This window comes from Triturus cristatus, chromosome 11 (assembly GCF_964204655.1).
Source record: "Triturus cristatus chromosome 11, aTriCri1.1, whole genome shotgun sequence".
Classification (NCBI taxonomy): Eukaryota; Metazoa; Chordata; class Amphibia; order Caudata; family Salamandridae; genus Triturus; species Triturus cristatus.
This window is the reverse complement of record NC_140594.1, coordinates 522,029,329-522,054,400: the sequence shown is the minus strand read 5'-3', so window position 1 is coordinate 522,054,400 and position 25,072 is coordinate 522,029,329. Positions and strand designations below refer to the sequence as shown.

Below are 25,072 nucleotides of genomic sequence, written 5' to 3'. Positions count from 1 at the left end.
TTCCCAATACCTGAATGTCCACTAACGATGAGTGACTTAGATAAGCAGCCTCATTGTCTACTCCCCTAAGAAGTACTGTAGCTCCCGGTCATAATTCAGACCCTCTTCCACGGCCCTCAAGCGCATGATCCACCTCGCCTCATGCCTCCGCAGTATAAGTTCTCTGTTCCCACCACGTGATTCTAATTTGACATGTTCTATACCAAAGAATTGAAAAGATTTGTGTGTATCTTGTGCTATACAATTATGAACATGCTCTGCAATGGGATACCTCATATCATTGTTCTTAACTGCTCTCCAATGTTCACTTATACGGTCCTTAAGAGCCCTTATTGTGCTACCCACATATATCTTCTCACATTTACACATAATCTGATATACAACGTACTTCGTATTACAATTAATATTAGTCACAATATTAAATGTTTGGTCTCCATTCACCTTGAATTGTTTCGTTTTGTCCTTTGCATATTTACACATACCACAATGGCCACATTTAAAAAAAACCCTTACTAAACTTCATCAGCCATTGTTCTTTTTTTACATCTGCTGGGTAGCTTGGACTCAAAATCATACCTAAAGTCCTACCTCTTCCAAAGGTAATCTGGGGTTTATCTGAAAGAAATTCCCGTAGTGTCTTGTCCGCCTTGAGAATATGCCAATGCTTGTACATACTCTTATATAGAATTTTACTGATGGGTGTATATTCAGTAATCATCCTGATGGGCGGTGATGTTAGTGTTTTTGCTTTACTAGGCTTTAAGGTGGATGAACGCTTTATTTTAAATGCCCTCTGTTTTGCTACACTAAGCTCCTCCTTTCCATAACCCCTTTGGGTAAACCTTCTCTCCATGTCTTCAACACATATTCTAAATTGACTTTCATCACTGCAATTACGACGTGCCCTTCTCATTTCTCCATAAGGGATTGCCCTAATTTGATGCCGGGGGTGCGCACTGTCTGCATGCAAAATAGCATTACAAGATGTAGGTTTACGGTACATATTGCTGCAAATCTTATCATTTTGTATATATAATTCTACATCCAAAAATACCACTTTTCTGGAGCTGATGCATGATGTGAATCTTATATTCATGTCATTACAGTTAAGATGACAAATGAACTCTCGTAATTTGAATTCCGTTCCAGTCCAAATCATCAAACAATCATCTATGTATCTTCCCCAATATAGAATATCATCATTCCAATATTTGCCTGATGGACCCCATATCACCATTTCCTCCATCCAGCCCATGAATAGATTTGCATATGCTGGTAGAACCCATTGCAACTCCCTGGGTTTGCCTGAACCATTCTCCATTAAAAAGAAAGTAATTGTTAGACAATATCAATTCAGTCATAGCCAATAACATTCGGGTGTGTTCCCATTGACTCGCTGGCCTTTTTGTGAGAAAATGTTCAACCGCTCTGATTCCTAATTCGTTTCGTATACTGGTATATAGCGATATCACATCAAGTGTTACCAATGTCATACCTGATTCCCATGTGATATCTCCAAGTACATTCAAAATATGCTTAGTGTCCTTAACATATGATGGCAAATTCACTACTATTGGCTGTAAGAACAGATCGACATACTGAGACAGCCGCTCTGTGGGTCCCCCGATTCCTGCCACAATTGGCCTCCCTGGTGGAAAAGGGAGGTCCTTATGAATTTTTGGCAACGTGTAGAGGCAGGGATATCTTGGTCGGTTCAGTTTTAAATATAAGAATTCATCTTCATCCAAAAGACAATCAACATGCCATTTCTGTAACATCCCATTGATCCTTGTTACAAGAGAGAACATGGGGTTATACATGATTCTTTCATAACATTCCACATTATTCAGTTGAGAATATATCTCACAAACATAATCAGTCTTGTTCATCACCACAATATTACCCCCCTTATCAGCCTTTCTGATAATCACATTGGGGTCTTCAACTAGAGTCCTTAGTGCCTGACGTTCAAGTGTCGTTAGGTTATCCCCTAGATTTTTAAAAGAGGGGCCTAACTTCCTCATACCACTCTCAAGATCATTAGTGACTAAAGTATTAAATATTTCTATATTGTTACCACTCACTAGATTTGGAGACCAACTAGACTTTTCTTTTAAACCACTTGTTACTGATAAATCTGGTCTTACATCCAAGTCTTCTAATACTCTCCCTATAGTCACCGGATCTTCTTCCAATTCTGTAATTGACAGTAAAGTCACTGTATCTTGAATATCCCTGATTGCCGATGCATTGGACACTGGATTACAGATTTGCGATATACTCTCTTTATTTGGCTTCGGATTTAAGGCAAAATGTTTTTTCAGTTTTAAACGTCTGACAAATCGAAATAAATCTATCTTTGTGTCACAGATATCTCCTTTATAAAAGGGACAGAAACCCAAACCTTTCTTCAATAACATTATCATTTCATCTGTCAAGGCTCGATCTGACAGATTAATAACTTCCACTTCTCCTCCCCTTAATATGTTTATTCCTTCTTGTTCCAAGACCGAGTCTTCATTCCTGTTCTATCCCCTTCTGTTCCCATTTCTTTTGCCCCTCCTTGTTTTCTTGTATTTTCTACTCTTTTGACCTGCTCCCTGTTCCCTCTCTTGATGCGATTTACCTCTTGTAGGAAAGAAGAGTTCCCTAAAGGGCATGGTTGTCTGATCAAAGTATTAGGTCCACCCTCTACCTCACTCTCACTCGTTGGTATTGTGCTAAGGCACGTAAGTGGCATGGAATTTAATTCTGTCAATAGAATCAGCCTATGCCTCATGTGTTCCGCAGATAATAATAATGTCCCACACTTTGTATTGTTTTAGGTGTTCAAATACAAGGAATAAGGTACAGATACATTATTCAGGGTTTAAATTGAGTAGCATTCGCCTCACTATTGGTGAAGGAAGTTATTGTAGGGTGAATATGAATTAAACACTCTATTCGTTTTGTGTAAGATGGTGAAAATTATATATGCGAAATTTGGTATGAGATTGTATAATTATGTAGAAACACGGGACACAGACCGTTTTGTGTTGTTGAGTATGAGCAATTTCTCCTGCACGTGGAGTATTCATGGGCTTGCATTAATGAAATAGTTGATTTTGTACTCCAATTGTATTATTTTGTCACTTCCAGCCCTGAGGAAGTCGTATGGGTTAATCCCTTTAGCGACGAAACGCGTTGGGGAGTGGAAGATTTTTATGAAAGTTGAGAGATGTGAAGACTCTACTCTTAATTAAAGAAGAAGACAAGCCCACACAAATTTTTTGTCATTGTTATTACCTTTACATTGTAATTATATAATTTTGCGTGTGCTTCAACATAAGAAAATACTGTTCATCAGAAAGACGTCTGGCTGTGTTGATGATGAGTACCAACCAATCGCGGGTGCATTTCCAGGCTATTTAGACCATTCATGGCGAAAGATAAGATCTTCTAAAAATATCCTGGGTGCTAATGTAACTAGGAGACCGTTTGGAGTGATATTAGCTCTGAGGTATTCTGTCATGACAATCCCATGTAGGGCTGTCTTGATCTGAAGTTTTCTGAGTGATTGTAAGGCTCTCCAATCGTCATTCTTGCTGCCTGTGGTTGTACTACCGTCTCCTGCTAAGAGAGAGGGTGCTCTGAGTATTTCAGCTATTATTTCATCGTCACAGCTAAGTCCTTGATTGTCCATCTTTCTACTGTCGTTGTCTCTACCTCCGGGTGTGTGTAAAGAGTATTGTCCTCCTGAGATAAGAACTAGTAGAACTATAAAAAATGGCCAGGGTGTGGAAAAGGAGAAAATAGGTTAGGGAGTCCCACGGCTAGCCGCCGTTAGTCAATTATACACTAACATAAGAGGAGGGACGAGGAGTTGGTTGATGAAAATAAAGGAAGGTCCTGTACCACTGCTCCTAAGAAGTAAATGTAAACACAAGAAGATCACAGTTCCTAAAGGGGAGGAAAGAATTCTCAACAGTCTAATTATGATTGTGAGATATAAGATAATTGTCTCCGAAAGGTATTTGAGTGTGCTAAAGGTGGGGGTGTGCCTCCTTATGGTTATGTGCCCTCACACACTCAAACGAGCGTAAAGCATCATCATAGGGCGGTGCTCCTCGTGGGGGTGGCGCTGCAGTCCCTCACAGGCCCTACACGAGGGCTCTTTGTCGGAGTTATTTTAAAGGAGGTGCCGTATTTGTGCATGTGGGTGTGTGGGACAAAGTGGTGTAAGTGAGTGATAGTAAAATTACCTCATGGTACCCCAGAAAATTTTAATAAAGGGTCCTAGAGGTAAATTAAAACTAGGTTTGGAGACTCTCTTTTGAACTAAGTAGAGGGGAGGGATAGATGTTTATCCAGCCTGCTCACAAACCGTGATAGAGAAGTGTAATGTGTTAGGGGTCTCTAATGGTCGACATGTTTCGCGCTAACTTATGGTCCCTAGTGGATCCTAATGCGCTTCTTCAGGACGGTGTGTAAGGAAAAAGGTAAAAACTGGGAGTCAGGGAAAGCCCTATACTACCAAGTCAGCTAGAGTCTGGATAAGAGGGACGTCACTGCGTCCAAGAACCGTCTTGTCCAAGTTCCTTCTGTGCCAGTACCTACTCCTCATTCACGCAGCGGGCGATGGTATGAATACGGCCTGGTTTCCCCTTCCAGGAAACCCGTAGGGTGGTCGACACTGAGAAGCGATATGCATTACTCGAAGGTCTTCTAGATAGTCAACCGGTACTCTTAGGAAGCATCTACACACCCAACACTGAGCAGGGGAAATTCTGGGACTCCCTTTCAGGTGTTTTGGCCCAATTCCCAGGCTCACCATGGATATTAGGGGGAGATTACAATTGTGTGCTTGATCTCTCCCTGGATAGGTCCCACCCGCCCATCCCTCGCTCCCTGCCCTACGTGCAAACAGAGAACTTCCATGCCTGGGTACAGCACTGGTTGCTTGCAGATGCCTGGAGAACTCAGTATCTCACGACTAAATTATACTAATTTCACTCTATACTGCACAATCTCTATGTATGCCTTGATTGTTTCTTGTGCTTGCCCTCTATCGTTCCACCAGTTCAGCATGTGGAGTATCTGTGGTGGGTTCTGTCTGATCACAACACTCACCTCATAGCCCTTAAATGGCAGCCCCCTCACCTCATGTCCCTGTTTGTCGGCTGCCGTGTGACTGTCTTGAAGACCAGGTGTTTGACATGAACAGGGAGCAAACATTTGCCGCTATTTTTCCGAAAACTCCAACATGGAGTCCACCAGAATGCAGGAATGGGACGCTTCCTAGGTAGTCACTAGAGGGGCATGTATCCAGCAGATAGTAGGAGTCTGTAGAATGCTCGAACATGACTTACAGGTGGCGGCGTACAAGCTTGCTGCCCTCATCAGGGCAGCGGACGCTGAACCGTTGCTTGTGACCAAGCTGTGGGAGGCATGAACTGCCTATGCGGCATTGCTAACACACCTCAGGTATTATAATTTCAAAGTGTACGCCGCCAGGGTTCATCTGTAGGGAGATAGGCCGGGAGCTCTCCTGGCATGGCTTATTCACTAACCCTGGGAGGGTAACTCTGCTCCGCCAGCGGAGTTTGCGGAGATTTGCCTAACCCGCGCTCCGCGGCGAACACAAAGTAGGCAAATACTCAGCCTCCATGGCGGAGCGGAGTTAGCTGCTCCCTCCACCCTCTCAAAGTCATGCGCACGCGCGTCAGACGTAGAACGTAGTGTTTTGTTACAGAAGATGTGAGGAGCAGGACGGGGGTGCAGCCAGGCAGGGGAGGCGGCAGACAACAGGTAAGTGGCTTTTTCAACATTTTATAGGACTTTGGGAGGGGGCGTAGCGTATTTCTTAGGAGTTTTTTTTAAACTCTATGGAAATACGTATAGAGGCACTACGCCTGCTATGCCCAGGGTAATTATTCACCAGGATTCTGACTCTTGCTCCATAACTGAAATGATCACCCCCTTTGGAGTAGTGGTCCATGCCCAAAATGATATCCTGGGGACCTTCTATGACTACAATACTGAAGTGTACAGGGCACGCTGCATGATTTTTTGCAATCCACAGACCAGTTCCTCACCGCTCTCACTCTGCCCCAGATTCCTTCCCAGGTGATGGCCTCCATGGACGTGGAGATAACATTGGCTGATGTTGAAACAGGGGATCTTGGACCTGGCTTGTAATAAAACTACGGCCTTGGATAGCCTGCCGTTAGATTACTACAAGGCCTTTTCCAATCTGCTGATGCCCTGCCAGGCGGAAATTTATGGGGTAGCGTTGCGGTGCAGCGAGCTCCCCATTCACTTTTCACATCTCTCCTGGTCTCGATTCCGAAGCCAGAGAGGCATCTCACCCTGTTGGCCTCCTATAGACTGATAGCCCCCCTGATGTCAGATCACAAGATCCTTGGTAAAATGATGACTGATCGCTACGGCCAAATTCTTTCTTTACTCGTACACCCGGACCATAACGGTTTTGTCCCTGGCAAGAGCATGTCTCAGAACATTCACCATCTTTTTCACGTCCAGGATCTGCTCAGGGGCCTTTTCCCTAGTGCTGCCTGCCTGGTCCTGGACCTGGAGAAGGCGTTCAATACCCTGTCCTGGCCCTATTTCTTCAGGGTATTTTGTCGCATGGGCGTAGGACCTAAGCTCCTCGCCTACACTAAGCTACTATACTCGAATCTCACCTCGCTGGTACGCCTGGGTCATTACATCTCGACTCCCGTCCCTGTGACCCAGGAAACATGGCAGCGGTGTCTGCTGTCCCCTCGGGTCTTTGCCCTGGCAGTGTTCCTGCGGGGGAAGGGAAAGGAATGAGGATTGGCAAGACTCACAGTGTGTCCTTGTATGCAAATAACCTGTTTCTTTATCTGCGGGACATCTCGACCAACCTCGAACCTCTTTGGGCCACGTTGTGGGACTTCGCAGATGTGGCCTGGCTGAAGGTTATTTTGGGTGAAATCCTCAGTCTATCCTCTCAGTCCCGACCTCCCCCATTGGAGGTGGGCACTGGCGATTCCAGCCTCGCCTGGCACATGCGTACGCCTTGCTACCTGTGCATCTGCCTTTACCATACTCCCCATGATCTCTACGAAGGTAATCACTGCAGAACACTAGCAGGCATACGCTCATTGGTGGGATTCTGGAGGACTCTTCCCCTAACCCTATAGGGAAAATCTCTTTGTCAAAAATGGTCCTCCTACCTCGTCTCCTTTACTATTTTGCCAATCTACTAGTCATTACTCCCCAATCATTTTTTCGGGGAGCTGGACGCTCTGCTTTGCTCCCTTATTTGGGAAGTCTCTTTGGTTAAGCTGCAGGTACCGGTGAACCAGGGGGGCCTGGGAGGGCTGTCGTTTGAGGCATACTTGCTAGTGGCACAGCTCCAGTGGCTGTTTTGCTGGTCAGCAGAGCATTACCTGGGGAGGCCTGTTCTGATTTAAGGCCTTTACTGTTGCCGGCAATCCGCTGTCTGCTCCTACCGGGAGCCCGGCCTGCCTCGACGCATTCAATACAGGTAACTATTGCAAAGGCATGGATGGTCTGCATCCATCGTCTGTCCTGAGGGGCCCCATTCTACACCCCTCTGCTGCTGCTAGTCTGCCTACCCTGTGGTGGGGGCTACTACACTGCCCAGGAGTTGCAGACCTGGACACATCCCTCGCTTCTTGAGATGAAATCCCTCTTCTCTGAGGGCCAGTTACTTCCATTTGACTAGCTAGCTGAGGAGAGCAGACTCCCACTGGGGCAATTCCTTCTCAATAGGCAAATCATACTTGTTTGCCGGCGTCTTTAGGACCTATCTGGGGGTGAACCAGTGACCCATCTAGTGCTTCACACAGTACTGACCATGGGCCCTGGCCAACACCTAATTACTTGGATATACAAGGCCATCTGAGAACTGACCCCTGCCCAGCTTGCTCAGTTTCGTCACAAATGGAAAACGGTGTTTGAGAGGCCAGTACATAACAAAGAGTGGGAGCATGTCCTGGAATTCCCCAAAAAGATTTATCGGAACTCCCATTTCAAAAATATGCAATTCTTTATACTGCACTGGGCATAACTGACACTGGCGCAACTTCAACACTATCACCCGGAGTTACAGTTTGCTTACTCCCGCTGCAAGACCCCTAGAGCAACCTTCCTCCATATATTCTACATCTGCCGTGCCCTGCAGCACTATTGGAACACCATCCATGCCACACTGTGCAAGGTCACGCACAGAGCTCCCCGACATCTCTTCCTGGGAAGCCTGCACGTTGGGAATATTCCGCCAAAGAAAACACTACAAGGTCCAATCGCAGTTTGTAGCGCTGGCCAGCTTACTGTCCAGGCGAGGCATCACACTGCACTGCTGTGCGCCTGAGAGACCACCCAGGCAGCCTGTATAGGAGCAGTACATAAGTGGGATGCTGCAGAGGAAGATGCACTTTGATACGAGGAGGTGCGTAGAGTGCTCCACCGTCCCATCTCCCCTAAATGGCACATGCTATTTTTGTGCTTCCGTCAGACTATTGATCATGGTACTGCACCCCCGCAGTCACAAGGTCCATCTGTGGCGTCACTTTGAGCGGCCTCCCTAGGGGCCGCGGTCATACTGCCTTGAAACCCTGATTTGGTACCCCATGTTAGTAACTAGTTCTCCCCCTAATATTTTACCTTTGGGTATGCACACAAGTAGACACACCTTCTCTGGGAGCAACTCTGCCCCCCAAGGCACTTCATGGACATTCTGTGAACTTGGTCCTTACGCTTATTGCATATAATGTTGCCTCAGTACCAGTCACATACCCAACATGCTATGTCTACACTGATGCACTGATGGGTATGAATATGTCATGCTTTTCTCATTATTTGACAACCCAATAAAATGGTTTAACAAAAAAAGAAAACTATGGGGAGGGGGTGACTTGAACACACACCTTGATCGCTGAAGGACATATCAGCGCAGACCCCTGGTTATGACAGACAATCCACAAAGGTATTGTGTGATGGTATGAAGTAGTTTGGCATGGTGAATCTGTGGCACATGTGTCACCCATATGCAAGGGATGGCACCTATGCTTATGCAGTGCACAGTTCATGGTCTAGAATAGACTATTGGTTGACAACTGGGGAGGTCAACTCGTAGGCGACAGATGTTCATCATCCCCTCCGAACCTTATCTGACCATAACCCAGTTAAATTGAAAGTAACAATCCCAACCGCAGATACCAACACAATTCAGTTGGAGATTTAATGCGTCTACACTACTAGACGTGGTATACAAATAGACACTAAGATTAGCCATAGTAGAATACCTTTACATCAAAAAAGGATCGGTGGAGGGGGCTGGTATCCTCTGTGAAGTCTTCAAGGCTACAATTCTAGGAATTTGCATTAACATACGCGGGTATACTTAAGGACATTTGTGCACAACTATAAAAAATTGAGCATACAATATGTGACCGGGAAAGGAAATATCAGGGCAGGCAATGCACAACCTTTTTGGTTGACATCAGAGATTAAATCACAAACTATAATGACACGGTGGAATGTGAAGTATGATATCTCTACCGCAGACATGTGGCCAGAAACTACGGAGAGGGAGGTAGGCTAGGCCACACACTAGCTGCCAAACTCAGGTATACTGGGGATCATCATCGTGTGTTAAAGATTTCTGGTGAAAATGGGGAGAACTGTCAAGATACCTGAGAAATTCTGGCTGCTTTTTCAAAATTCTATGCAACATTGCAGGCATCTAGAAAGTCCTTTACGGCGGAGGAGGTTTATGCCTATTTGGAAGATATAGCTCTAGTGTGGATAGCAACACGCCATTGGGAGTTTCTATCACAATCCATAGAAGAATACCTCCTTGAGGCCATCCTCTCCATGCCGAATGGAAAAACACCAGGACTGAATGGACTCACCAAGTAATTCTACAAGGATTATGCTACATTGTTGGTGTCTCTCTTGAAAACCATGTGCATGGAAGCATATACTAATCAGGTCCTCCCCCAACTCTTCGAGAAGCTCTCATCATATTGCGCTTCAAACCTGACCAACAGCCGGATAAATGTGAGTCATACCGGCCTCTCTCACTCATTAAAACTGCTGCCAAACTATTAACTAAAATTCTAGCTTAAAGAAGTCAGCCCCGACTGACTAATATGATCCTCCCTGACCAATCGGGATTCGTGCCTACCCACTCCACTACACACAATTGACACACAATATTTGCACTCCTACATCAATTAAATCTGAACGTAATTTTTTTTAGGTCATGCATTTTTGGTTTGGGGGGCATCATGTTCCAGGTTGCATGTAGCACAAAATAATCATATTTTCTTAGGAATAATTATGATAGGGTTTGCAGGTTTATTATTTTTCTGTAGTCGAGCTTGTGTTATATCAATTGTGCAATGGGTTCTTTAGAATATCTTGTACTGTAGTTACCCCTGAAGAAGGGAAGTATCCCGAAATGCATTGGGTACATTTTAAGATACTGTGACATGAGAAATTTTTTAATTCTTTGGTGCTGCTGCAAAAAGCCAGGATAGGCAATTTGAAATCTTTGTGTAAAATAAATTGAATAATTGTGAAAACTATGCGATAAACAAATTTTGATTATAAGAAAATTTAAAAGTGAGAATCTTGGTTAATGACTATGGATTCATTCATTCATGTGGCTGTGCATTTTGTTGGGGGACCTGACGAGGCTCCATTTCTTCCAAATACTATAAAGATAACCTGAACATATATGCAGAAGAACTGCCAGCATCCACACGTTCGAGGGACATATAGGCCCCCCTAACAGCCTATTTATTGGACAGTTCAGACAACCTCTCTCATGATATATTGTAAGACGATATGATTGGCATGGTATGAGCTTTGACTATGTAACATAAATTATGATAACTGTGTCAAATCACTACATGGTGTGTACTAGCTGTACAACACCCGATTGCATGTACTATTTGTTTTGTTCTAAGAGCTAAAACTCAATTAAAAAAAAGAACTATGCACAGGCGGTTGACTCTCTGTCATGATCTTACAACTACAGCATCACTTAGGTAGTTGTTTTGTTTCCTGCTTAAGCGAAGACCTCAGCAGCAGTTTGGATAATGAGTGATGTCATAGAAAATCATAATCCAGCTAGTTTTCAATAGTCTCGGCAGGCAAAATAGCCAAATATAAGACCTTCTTTCATCAAAACTATTATCTCAGAGGTTGTGCTTTGCAAGCCAATGCTGCCTCAGAATGCACTTTGAATAGTAACTTTTTGTTTCTTCGGTATTCAGTGTTTCATATATTCACATGCTTGAATCTTCCCCAACGTCTAGGTGGGAGTCCTGCTGTAATTATGAGAAGCAGTAGAAAGCTAAGCATTACACATTAAAGCCCAAAGGAGTGACATTGTTAGTCAATTCACATCGTTTTAGGAACAGCCAAACTTACACCAACCAGAGAACAGTTTGTGAATCATCCTTTCCCTCAAGGATTACCACACCTTACATTTCTAAGCACTGGTGTACAAAAGAAGTAAATAAGGTATTCAATGTGGTGAGTTTAGCAAAGACGAGGTGGGTGAGTCTCATGTGAATCTATGAAAGATATCAATATCGGAGAATCAAAGTGTACTGGGAAGTAACTTGTTTTTTCTCCAGTATTCATAAATTGACATGCTTTAATTGAATAATAAGCAGTAATCAACCTGACAGATAAAAAGAACACGTGGAGGTGGGAGAAATACAATATACAAAATGTAAACATTTTTTTTTTAGGAGAAAGCAGAATAAAGGTGACTCATCTCATTGGGTTTTACTGTTTAAATCTTTTGTATCTAATACTATATTTAAACTACCAATGGACTCCTACCTCGGCGATGGGGAGGGTTCAAGCATGTGAATTTATAAAATATATCAATACTGAATTACCACAGTGTACAGGTAAGTAACTTGTTTTATCCATCACAGCCTTCAACTTATTTCCCTAGTGCTTTTGCATGAACACTCAGTTTAGGAAAGTCATGTATATTTCGTTCCTTTCCATTGCTTTGAAATGGAATTGTGCGTATTGAGAAACATTGTTTTATTATAAAGTTTTCTTTCCTCAATGTCAGCATTTGGCATCCAGAAATGTTCTTCCTTGTCCACTTTTAAAGTGAGACCCTAAAGTGTTTTAACCCAATGATACTGTAAATGAGTAATTTCCTTGGAAATATATTTTTTCAGTTCTTGTTCCCTAAATTGATCTACCTTGCAACATATCACTCAGAGTGTTAGGCTGCCTATAGAATTTTTGCTTTAATCAAACCCAAAAAATAAGGTTCTGCAGTGCTTACCTTATAATAAGTATTGAAAAACAGATTTTTATCAAATGCAGCACACTTAAAAAGAGGGAACAGTGAGAAGAAATAAAGATATTTCTCTTCATTGCGCCTTCCATGGGATGGTGTAGCATGTTGACACATTCCCAGGTGTTCCAGTCTTGGAAAATCTGGGAATGCATAAAAATCCATAGAACACCCACACTCCACCCATGGAATGCCTTCCAAGGGCAGAGTAATTCAAGGCAGAGGCTTGCACTGTCTTGCATTACTCCAGATTTACCAAGAGATGCAGGACCATGCAAGGCGACCTTGTGTTGCTTAGTAAATCTGACTTTAGTATTTCCTTGCCCTTGTGACACCACATGTGAAACAAGGGCAACATAATACTATGAAAATTTGGCCCTTAATCTCTACACCATCTTTCTGCCCCAACACCCTTTGGGCTATGATGCTTTCCAGAGAAGAGACAATGTACGTAATCACTGGCAATGGATGGTATTTTTTTTGTGATCTCACCCTCCGAGCAACTCCCTCTTATATGAACTTAACATGCAAACTATTCGTTCTCCTGTAAACTCAGCTTTTCAGAATGCCGCAGCACAATAGTTGAGCTTTTAATACTTCCAGTTCAGACTTGTACAAAACATTCAGCCTACCAACTATGAAAAATATATACATAAACCACTGGCAATGTCACAGAGATGAAACAAAATCAATGTCTTAACGTCCCTGTCAAATGTCCCCTTAACAACAGTGATGCCAGAGTCCTCACCCTGAAATGTTCGTAACAACCAACCTTTTACTTAAAAAAATACTTTATACAAAAAGAGCTCACACCTCCAGTAGGACAGACCGATTGGCTTTGCCAATGCTTGTTTTTTAAGTCTGACCCTCTTCTCCTGTTTTATTATTGCGGTGTCGAAGTGAAGCAGCAGACTGGAGGTGGGGAAATGTGATTGGTCCTTCGACATACCTCGCACATACTACCTTCTTTTCTTTTGGGTTACAATGATTTCTTCCCATATCAGTGGATTTGCAGGGGGGACTTGTCTACATTCAGACTGACAGCAGTCTGGTATCTTTGCCTTTAATTAGAGAACTGTGGTTATAAATTAAACTGTAGTTTTCACTGTTGTTGGTATAACTTGGATTTATTGTTTAGTTAAACAGAAACAGTTAAAAAAAACACTCATAGATAAGTGTAATAACCACCATAGCTGTTTATTAAGTGACTTGCTGGTTTTTAATACTATAAAGATAGATAGACAGCGATATTTTATTTTGTCATTTAAAAGGAATGTCGGAATCCTTGCTGTGAAGCTTCATTGTGCAAATTTAAGCCAGGAGCCTCCTGTGCAGATGGAGAATGCTGTGGGGATTGTAAGGTGAGACCAATTGGAGTGAAAACTAATAGTAAAATGTCTTCAAAATAGTTTGGCTTAAAAATGTTTTTCACCAATGAAACAAATGTGCATGTCTGAAATGAGATTCTGTCATTTCAGAGAAATGCAAGCAGAAACATGCATTTACCACATAACCACAACAAAGAAAATCATCCCCTCATTGCTGTTACATTTATGAGTTCTTCTGGTGGTAATTCTTTTAGGTCTAGCCTAAAGATAGCTTTAGCTTTCTTACCACCTTTATGTTTTACAAAAACTACCATACAAAATGACATACTTATATAGGAGCTCTCAATCAACACTCATTTATAATTGCTCTGTTCAAAGGTCACTCAAATTATGCTTCCTCCTACCACTTAACAAATTATGACTCAGCAGACAAGCCCACTTCAGCTTTTCAATGCTTTCACTTTGATCAACTGCATTGACCCTTTCACATTTATATATGCACCTAAAAATACTTCCCAGTGACTGCTGGTCCCTATGTATAGTAGGGTGTCATCAACTATTTAAATACAATTCAAGGCATTTATTGTTGTAATGTTAACTCATCATTATTAACCAGCTTTGGTATATTTATTGTCCTATAGAAAATTAATACATCATTACAATAGCGAGAGTATGTTTGCAGATATTTAGGTTGAAGTCACTCCTCCTCAGTTCACTGAAGTTCATTTAAAGAACTTAAAGGTGATGTGAACTGAAGGGTTGTGACTATGTATGAATATATATTGTTTTTTTAAATTTTTTAAATGCTTTTTAGTTTTTATAACCTTTTCGAGAACACAGCAATATACATTGATTCTTTTTTGGGCATCAGATGGGAAGAAGATATGCTCCTCTTTACTCATATAACAAGTTTATATACGTGTATTAAACATCAGGACGGACTTAAAGCTGTTGAATGGTTCCTGAGTAAGAGACAGTTGAAACTTCTGAAATATAATTAGATGCTTTTAGACATGATCACCTTTTACTTAAATAACAACATTTTTACATTTGCAGGCCAACTTTATCAACAACAACGCGGGACCGAGATGGGCACGTGCTTCGCCCCCAGATACGCGAATTAATTAGTGGGCTGGTGGGAGAAGCATGTGGCCTGGGGATCGATAAAATAACCTTATGGGCAAGGTATATAGACGATCTTTTTGTTTTTTGGCGTGGCAGCCGCTCCTCGGCTGAGGAGTATGTTGCCTCGCTTAACAACAATGATCTGAACCTGAAATTTACGAGTCACATTAGTGACTTATCTAGATCTGGAAGTCTATATTGAAAATGCAAACCTACTGACCCGTCTGTTTAGAAAACCCACGGCGGGAAACGCCGTTCTACGTGCAGGTAAAAGCCTCATAAAAAACATACCCTTTGGAGAGCTATTGCGCCTCAAACTCAATTGCACTACCGTGCAGTGCTACAAACAGGCCAAAGAACAGGCATTGCAACGGTTTAAAGAAAGAGGCTATACGAATGCAGATCTACATCAGGCAGCAATTAGGATAGAGAAGATCAATAGGACAGATCTACTGGTGGCAAAGGGACCCAACAAAGCTATACAGGAAGGTCCTGTGAGAATGATAACTAGCTACAATGAAAAGTTGAGTAGCATCCTACAGATGTTCAAAAAGAACTGGCATATCCTGCAAACAGACAACATCCTTAAGAACGAGGACGATAACCAATGCTTGAGTTAAATGCATTTATCTCTTAATTTCAAAGTAAATCTTGTTTCTTTTGTTGTGTGTTAAAAGATATAATTAATGTTTTCGAACGGTTTCTGAAATTTGTTGAACAAACTACATGTCCCATAATGCCTGTATAACTTACAGGAAGTGATGTAACCCTATTGGTTTTTCCGTTTGTCTCCTGATTTAAAAAGCACAATTTCAATCGAAAACTTTACCTGTGAGCAAGGTCTCCGTAGAGACCGAAACGCGTAAGGCTTTGCTGGATGCTGTAATAAACGCATGGAAATTTGATTGAAAACCCGGTATTGGTTTCCTTGATTTCATTACACGGGAGTGCACGAGGAAAAAACTTCCCCACGGGAAAAGCCGAATCCTTTATTTCGCAGCGGGTCCTGCTGCGCCTCGCGTGCACCGCCTTAGAGAACCCGGAAGCCTCCGAACTTGGGCCAGACTGAATGAATATATATATATATATATATATATATATATATATATATATATATATATATATATATATATATATATATATATATATATATATATATATATATATATATATATACATATATATATATATATATAATTTTTTTATGACATTATTCATACATATATATACATACATAAAGATGACATGTATATGACAGTGACGTTTTGTTTCTTTCTACCACAGCCCTGGGCAATGGGCTTTAAGATAAACAACTGACATGTGTAGTATACCTATAGAGTGCTATTCAAAAGTCAGTTTGCTATGAAAAAGTTTGAAGACACTTATTTACTAGTGACTTCTAGTACTTTATACTTGAAAGCTACCAGCCTGTTGTTTGCCCAGCAAATATAAAAATATATATATATGTACTTTCCATCAGACATCTCTATCTGTTAAAGTACTTAGTTTTTACTCAAATAATGCACACTCTCACCACAACAGACGTGCTCTATGAATGACAATTTTATAAACCTTGCAAATGCCCTTGGGTGCCTTGGTGGTATGAAACTGTCTGGGCCGGATTGGAATCCTGCAGGAACTGTTATTTTGTAAACAGACAGCTTTTGAGAAATTTCCGAAAGTGAGTCAGGTTAGACATAGATTTTAAGTGCTGCAGTAATCTGTTTCACATTTTTCCGGTGGACGAGATAAAACATCTACCACCCTTAAGTGCCCTTTTAGATTTGGGTATCCCTGTATTCTTTGAGAATTAAGACCTTACAATTCTCTTGGGGATGTATCACTGGAATATAAACTCCAAGAATTCGAGGTTAAATCATGCAGTGCTTTATAAGCAATGAAGAGGGCCTTAAAAGTGACCCACTTTCTTACTGGCAGCTAGTGAAGATTGACTATTGCTTTGGAAACTGACTGAAATTTGGCAATTGTTAAAAGGAGACTGACAATTGCAATTTGTAGGACCTGAAGTTTTTTCAGTAATTGGCGTTGGGTCGACATATAAAGTGCTGCAATAGTTGATTCTATATAGCACTAGCACAACAATTTCAGGTTTCTGAAGCTCAAACAGAATGAAGGAAAAGTGTTTTCTCAAAGTTCCTGAAAGACAAAAACAAGTCAAAGTGACTAATTAATTTGGTCAGCAAAAGTCAGCCTATTGTTGAAAAGTACTCTCAGATTCTTGACTTTCTTAGCAGGTGATGGAAAGGTTCCGAAATCATGAGGCCACCAGATGGGGGACCAGAAGAAGGTATCATTCCTAAACAGAAGAGCCTCATTTTTCACTGAATTAAGTTTAAAGCACTTAGTTGACATCCATCTACCCACCTTCAACATGCAATTGTGGAATCGTTTTGCTACCTCAAGAAGGTTACTTGAAATAGAGACCACTATCTGGGTGTCATTAGAATAATAAACTATGGAGAACCCAAAGGAATGAATCAGCTTTACCAAAGTTGTGACATACACATTAAATAGTGTAAGGCTTAGTGATGACCCTTGTGGAACTGCACAGGGAAGGGAGAAAGGCTGGGATACATAATCACCTAGAAAACCAATCGTTCTCTGTCTGAGAGGACAGAACTTAGAAGGATCAGGGCAGAATCCTTAACCCCTATGCTCTCCAGATGGGCTATAAGCACCTTGTGATAGGCAGTGTTGGGCCCTGCCGGGGAACCCAAGAGGCTGGATACCTTTTGTAAGAGAATGTTATCTTCTACCAGCCTAGTACAGTGGTCAGTGAACTCTGTGTGCCTATTGGGCCATTATTCCCATATGACTATGGGACTCTGTTGCACAGGTGCTGCCTACGGTCTTGGAGGAGGCCTGAGCCACACTTACCCAGGCTATTGCTGATGGCAGTGATGCAGCTAAATTCATGATAAGGTGTGGATTTGACACGATCGACTCGCTGGGTGGTGTGATTTTATCGTTGGTGGCCTTGCGGCGCTCGCCTGTGTGAGAATGATTGGCTTTTCAGAGGATGTCCAGACTTCCCTGGATATGCCCTTTGATGGCTCTCACCTCTTTGGAGAAAAGGTGGACTTTGTGCTGGAGCGCTTTAAGAACAGCAGTTACGGCCAGGTCCATGGGGCTGTCTATGCCACTCACTAACCCCAGTCTACCTTTCGCCCCTTTTGTGGCCATGGAAGGGGCCTCCAACTACACCCATTCCCTCCTAGCCACCATAGCCAACAGGCATCCAAGCCTTTTTGCAGCTTGCGGCGTGGGTCGCCTAGGCAACATGGGACAGATCAGTCCACCACCCCTTCTGCAGACGCTGCATCCAAGCCTCTTTAGTTTGCCCTCTAAATATCATGGGCACCCAGTGGGATGCAGGATACGCCATCACCTGTCCCACTGGGGGTTAGTGACATGAGACTGCCGGGTCCAACAGATTGTGCTGAGGGTCTTTGTGCCTTTGTGACTACCCTACCACACAAGCCAATCACTAACAATGGGCTGACAGAGGACTATCGCTCCTTGCTCTGTCAGGAAGTGCAAGCTCTATTGGACAAGATAGCCATAGAGTGGTTGTCTGCATGAGAAGTAGGTCATGGTTGCTATTCTCGCTACTTTCTGGTGTCAAAGATGGGCAGAGAATTTCGTCCTATCCTAGACTTTCACATTCTCAACCTCTTCCTGAAAAAGGAGAAGAACCAAATGCTAACTCTTGCCTCAGTCCTCTCTGCCCTGGACCGGGGAGACTCGATAATAGCGTTGGACTTGCTGGACTCTTATTTCCGCATCCCTGTCTTGCTGCACACATGTATCCTGTGGTTCACACTGGGCCAAGAGCATTCTCAGTTTGCAATGTTCCCTCGTAGACTTACCAATGCCACTCTGGTGTTCACGATAGTGATGGAGATTGTTGAAGGTCATCTGCGGAGGTTCTAGTCTTCCCCTAACTCGACGATTAGCTGCTGAAGGTGGGTTCGCCCCAGACAGTCTTCTTCCACCTTCAGTCTACAGCAGCCTCCTGCACTTACTGGAATTCACTGCAATATGCTGAAGTTGCACCTGACTCTCTCAGGCGCTCCCTTTTCACTGGATCCACTCTGGGCATAGTGCAGTTTCGAGCCTATCTTCCTGAGTGGCAAGTCTAGAATATTCAGGCTGTGATTCCTATGCTTCAACACTCTATTCTAGATTTTGATGAGACAGACTCTGAGGCTGTTGGGCCTTCTGCATCTGGTTTGTTACTCATGCCTCTTGGCATATGCGGGCTCAGCAGTGGGACCAGAAGGTTCAATGGGCACAGCATCTGGGGAATCTCTCCGATATGGTCCAGATGTTAGTCTGAAAATCCCCTAGCTGTGTTATTCTTGCACTGTGCTATATTAGGTTAGCATTATAAGGCTAAGTTAGTAGCCGCTGCCACGTTTGTATGCAATCCACTGAGTTATCCTCGCAGCATGTAAGCTTTAGTTAGCTAACGTGACTCCATTTTGTATTTCGCTATCGTTATTAGACTGTTTGGGCTGTGCTTGTAGTAGGCCTTATTCTTCAGCCTGCTCGAGTCAGCAGAACACTGTCCTTCGTTATTATTTTCTCCCCTGTGCAAGGCTGTAACCCGACTTGCTAATGAGCTGATGTTCTGTGTCCACATTCCCATCTCAATGTGTAACTCGGCTCCCATGTTAGGAGACGCTGAGACTCTGCACAGTGGCCTTGGACCACTGATAGAGTGTACCCATCTGGCAGGTATTAGGTCATCCTTGTGTGCCCCTCTTTGTCTCTTGCTGCCTTCTGTGGAAAGTTACTGGGTGGGTGTGTCTTGTGCTCCTGCTGAAATGTATAATTGTTATTCCTATACCTGGGAGAGGCAGTCCCTCTCCGGTCATCTTAGGGTGCAGGTCATGACGGGTCCTCTGCAGAGTATTGGTAATAAATGTTTGTTTGTATTCTCTACTCTGCTGTCTGACCCACCCTTCATTTGGGAAGGCATAGCAGGTGGTTGTGTACAACCCGCATGGCCCTAGAGGGCCCCGTCCTTCAGATGGTGCCCAAACAGGGACCCTGCGAAGTGGCCTCCTCACCCATAATCAGGTCGCAGGGGCCGGGTGGTGTCTGGTCAGTCGGGCAGATCGGGGCCCCTCACACACAAGACCGAGCTTGGTTTTCGTAGCTGCCCGCACTTCCGATTGGGTGGATCCTCGGCTAGTGGTCACCAGCTGGGGTCCTGAGAAGGCGAAACCTTGGAGCCGACCGTTTGGGTCCGAAGAGTTGGCAGTTGAGAATAACTTGACTTAGCCTGAGGGCGGTGTCTGGTACAGTCTGCGCACTGTCTTGTCTTGGACTTGGTGGGTCTGTGGACCCTTGAGGGACACAGAGCGATTGTGAGCAGTCTACCGGGCCAACTGGTAATTGGCCTCTTTGTGAAAAGGTCTGGGACTGTTCAGAGGTGATCTGCCAAACCAACTGGTAATTGAATTTGCTTTTGAAAAGGTCTGGGGGCGAGGCCTATCCTCTTGTATCAGTACAGTCTCTGGACTATCTTGGGTGCAGTTTGCGAACTGCCTTGCTTGAACAACACGAGTCGACGGGCTGTGTCTTGGTGCGTTTTAATACCATGTTGGTTTGTACTTGGTGGGTTTGAGGACCCTTGGAAAAGACACAGAGTGTTCGTGAACAGTCTGCCAGGCCAATTGGAAATTTGGCTCGCTCTCGAAAAGGTTTGGGAATGTTTGCAAACAATCTGCCAGGCCAACTGGAAATTTGATCTATGCTTGCAAAAGGTCTAGGGCTAGAGCCTGTCTTCTTGAACTTGGTACAGTCTCTGGGCTGTCTACTTGTCTTGGTGCAGTCTGTGGACTGTTTTGTTCTGATGCAGTCTCCGAGCTGACTTGCGGTTTGATTGTTGTGTTTGAGTGTTATGAGGTTTGTGGACCGACGTCAGTGGTGGTGCTTGTGAAATGCTTGTTTGAATGAGTAGCGACTGTGCTCTTCGTGTGGAGGTATGGATGCCTTGCCTCAGCAAGCTGTGTTGTGTGGTTTTTTGTTTGACACGGTCTGAGGACCAACCGTCTTTGGGAAAAGTACTAGTAAATTTCTTTGCCAGGCAAAATGATGAGTGTGGCCCTTTCTTGAAAATGTCTGGTATGCGCTTAATTTGGTCTTTTGTTGTCATTGTGTTCTGCAGATGCCCATTGGAGGATGAGACTTTAAATTTTAAAGAAGAAAAAAAATAATTAATAATACATAAATAGAAATATGGTTTGATCAGAAATACTAGCAAGAATGTACATTTGTTTTGACATAGGAAGATTGCAACATGAGAAAAATGTATGGAAGGGATGCGCATTTAAATTAAAAACAGTGTTGTGAGGATCCAAGGTAATGTATCTTTGTGCTCAACAGACACGTATTCTAAAGGTGCAGTAAGGAGAGGTGAAATACATGCTTGTAATTCAGCAGCGCTGACTGTGCTCTCTCTTTATAAAAAAGGGGGGGCAGGAGTTCTGGGAAGGAAAGCAGTGTGTTTGTATTTAGAGCTTTCCAGCTTCAGACACAAACTGCTAAGTGGGTGTGTTTCATTTGAATTTGCCCACAATGGAACGTGTATTTAATTTGAAAATAAGTGCTCCAAGCTCTTCGGGCTGTGAGTATTTAGCTGAATAAAAAGGATTGTCAAAGTTGAAAGACATAGCATGTGAATTCAGTTTGTGGCCGGCTTGCCATGACCTTTGGTGTGATAAGGAAGGAATTCCCAAGGAGGGAACTCATCGAGCAGGAGGACTGAAAGCAGCAGACAGGACAGGAGAGACGCTGGGAAGAGTGTTCTTGTGAAGGGAGGGCTCATTCAAGGAGCCGCTTCTGTGTCAGACACAGACAGGCTGACCTGCATAGCGCAGAGCCAGGATTTTTTTTTTTACTGAAAGGCAGAATGCAAGAAAAGTTGTTAATTGGGAACGGACTAAAGGAACAACACAAGAGCTAGAAGAATAGGTTCATGAGTTTGGAAAACGTATCCTTGTGCCATCTTTATAACATATTTGAGCATTGGAAGAAGAAATGTAAATTTAAACATGATGCAGCAAATGGAAACACGCTAAACAGAGAGAAATGCAGGTGCAAAATGTGCCAGTTCAGCACATACAAATATCAATTCAGAAACAGGTACCAATGACAGGAGTTTGTCAAGCCCCACAAAACATGGGAAATGCTAAAATTAATTTAAATAAGTAGTCCAGAGCAAATGTGAATTATTTCCAGAAACAAAATGATAACTAATTTCAACAGGTTACTGTATTTGAAAATGGGATTTTTAACACTAACAATTTTGTATTTACCAAGTCCATTGTGAAAGAAAAGTGGAAGGTCCAGACTTTGTTGTAGGAGTTTTAAAAATAGAGGGTGCTAATAACAGGCAAGATGGCGGCCGTCACCCTGGCCGAGTAAGCCGGTACCAGCTCCCTCTCTGGATGAACCACTAGAACTTACAGCGATGTAGCCGATGTAGCCTGATTATACCCCCTCGGCACGAAACAGAAGCGGGTGCCTGCGATGATTCGGTGGCTGCTGTGCAAGGCTGTACTACAACGTGTATTCTCGGCTCACGGCTTTTTGGGACACAGTTTAGCGGCGCTAGATTGTACCAACAAACCCCCTCAACGGCTCCTGCGTTTTCAGCATTACAAATTGGTTACCAGTTTCGGGGGTTGCAACGTCAAGATGCCGCCGAAAAATAGAAATCCTCCTAAAGCTGGAAGAGCCACAGCACCGCCATCATCGGTGCCTCACACATCAAAGCAAACTTCTCCGCTTTCAAAAAGCAAGCGCTCGGATGGCGCAGCTCCCAGGCCTCTGAACGCAGGCTTACCTCCGGTTCCTGCGATGTTCAAACCGCGTCAAGCCGTTTCTCGTGAAACTCCGCGGAGCCCTGCTGATGCTGAGATTCTATCACCAGCTGCTGTTGCGGCGAGGCAATCCGGTAAGGATCAGATCGCGCCTATCGCTTCTCCTTCAATGGGTGAATCCTTGTGTCCCAAGGGGGGCAGCAATAATGTGAGTCCTACAGATTTGTTGCCTCAGATCAATACAGGGAATAACTCTGAGAACGCGGGCGGGGGCCTCACAAGTGCTCAAACTTTGCCTGGTGTAAACTTGCAGCCAAGCAGCATGCTGGGAGATGTAGTCTCTATGGATTTACCTGCAATTGCACCTTTGACGGCCATGCAGTCGTTCCCTATAGTCCAACAGAGTGACATTATTTCTTCCAAGCTTTCAAATAAAGAGGCTGACACAGATGGCGATAATTTTTATTCGTTATCTGACCGCACAGGATCCTCAGTTGCTGATGATGCACTGGATAAAGACTGGACCGATGACGAGGATAGTGTATCAGGAGACTGGCGCCTCAATGAAGTTCTGAATCCTGCTGACGGAATAAGGGATCTTTCCACAGTACGCAAGGTGCCGCAAGAGTTGGGCAGTAATACAGGCTCTCTGACATGGGACTATTCATTTTCAGGACAGCCGAAGGATCAATCTAACGCCCAAGATTTCGCTATACAGGGCTCGGGCTCGGGCCCTAGTTCTGATAATAATTTACACCCTCCTTCTGGTGAGATGACTTTGTCAATAATTTACCAAACGATTATGGCACATCGCGAAGAAACCAGACAAGAGAGTGCAAGGGCACAAGGGGCATGTCGCAGGGTCCAAAACTCGCTACGAAGAGTGATCAAATCGTGCGCAGATATGGCTGCTAGGGTTACCGAGGCGGAGACTCGGATCTCGTCGATCGAAGATGATTTAGCAAACCAAAAATCTAGTCTAGATGCAATTCAATCCCAACGGGACGATATCCAATGGAAGTTGTCTGACATCGAAAATCGTGCCCGAAGAAACAACTTAAGAATTTTGGGGGTCCCCGAGGGTAAAGAAGGCACGGATATCCGACAATTTGTGATTGAACTATTCACCGAGGCATTCCCTGAGGTTAAAGAGTGGGACTGGCGCATAGAGATCCAGCGCGCTCATCGTTTCCCCTTTAAGCCGAAGAAAAGCGCAGGCCAAACATCAGATAGACCTCGTGCTATTTTGATATGTTTGCACAATTTTCTAGCTAGACAGTAGATTTTTGACCTAGCCAGGCCTGACAGACAAAGGTCAGCGAAGGGATGTCAGTTTTTTGTACGCCCTGACTTTTGTCCAGCCACAGTAGAACGGAGGTGGCAGCTCCGGCAGCTTATTGCTCCTTTTCAAGTGAAAGGAGCACAGGTCTTCTTGCTTTTTCCTGCCAAACTCAAGGTCACTTATCAAGCTCAGACAAAATATTTTGAATCAGAAGTGCTGGCCAGAACTTTCTTAGATTCAATTTAGATTCAATTTAGTCGTGCAATAATATTCAGGCTGTAAAGTTACTAGTTGTGACATACTTGCATGTGCTGTGGTTTGTTGGTTATGATTGAAGGCAATGCACCATATTCGGTGTAGTGATGCAGAACTTAAGTTTGTCGTATTTTTGATTTTTGCTGTACTGCTTCTTTAATTAATCATGCAGTAGTTAGTGGTAACATCTGGAGGGGGGGGGGCCTCACGGCCTATACCGGCTTCTCCATCAACTGGACCACGGTCCTGTTGCCCTGTATGGGGGGTTTCTGCGGGTGTTGGGAGGGTGTTTCACAGGGTGGTTGGGGAGGTAGGGATGAGGGTTGGGGTTGGGGTGGTACTGGGGGTGGGCGAGGGGGGTGGTGGGCGGCACGGGATAAAAAAAAAATAAAAAATAAGCTTGGAAAACAAAATATCTTGGGTTTTCATTATGCTCTCATTATGTTAATTCTTATTCTATTACAGTCATGATTTTGGGCCATATAACTGTGTGTCAAAATGGTGTTGGCTAGCATACGAATAGCATCTTGGAATATCTGTGGCCTCAAAAAAAGAAAAAAAAAAGAAAAAAAAAAAAAGGAGTTTTAAAAATAGAAATAATAAACCCGGTTTTAGAGATGGTTGTAGCAGAAATAGGCCCATTTGAGAGAAGTTGCCAATTTGTTGTTTGTGATACAGGCCTAGCAGGAAAACAGTTGTTTTGCAAATTAAACAGCATAGATTATTGTACACCTGATGATGTTAATTATCAGATTCCTGATTAAGATGTACATTTTAAAAAGGCCCAGCCGGAGACAGCTGTAGAATTATTTTCAGAAAAGTCAATTTGCAAATGCTGTCCTTTTCTATCTGCTGTTTTTATCCCTGCAGTGACGTTCAGGCTGTTCTGGTTGTT

At 43.4% G+C, this 25,072-nt stretch overlaps 1 protein-coding gene across 1 annotated transcript in view; it reads left to right on the top strand.

The window, feature by feature from the left end:
• The window catches only part of LOC146784506 (zinc metalloproteinase-disintegrin-like VLAIP-B), a 3,216,124-nt gene that overhangs the window by 1,846,688 nt on the left and 1,344,364 nt on the right, over positions 1-25,072 (top strand). The window contains exon 13 of the mRNA XM_085632968.1: positions 13,603-13,692. Within this exon, the coding sequence (XP_085489094.1) occupies positions 13,603-13,692 (90 nt within the window). The remainder of the gene's footprint in view (positions 1-13,602; positions 13,693-25,072) is intronic.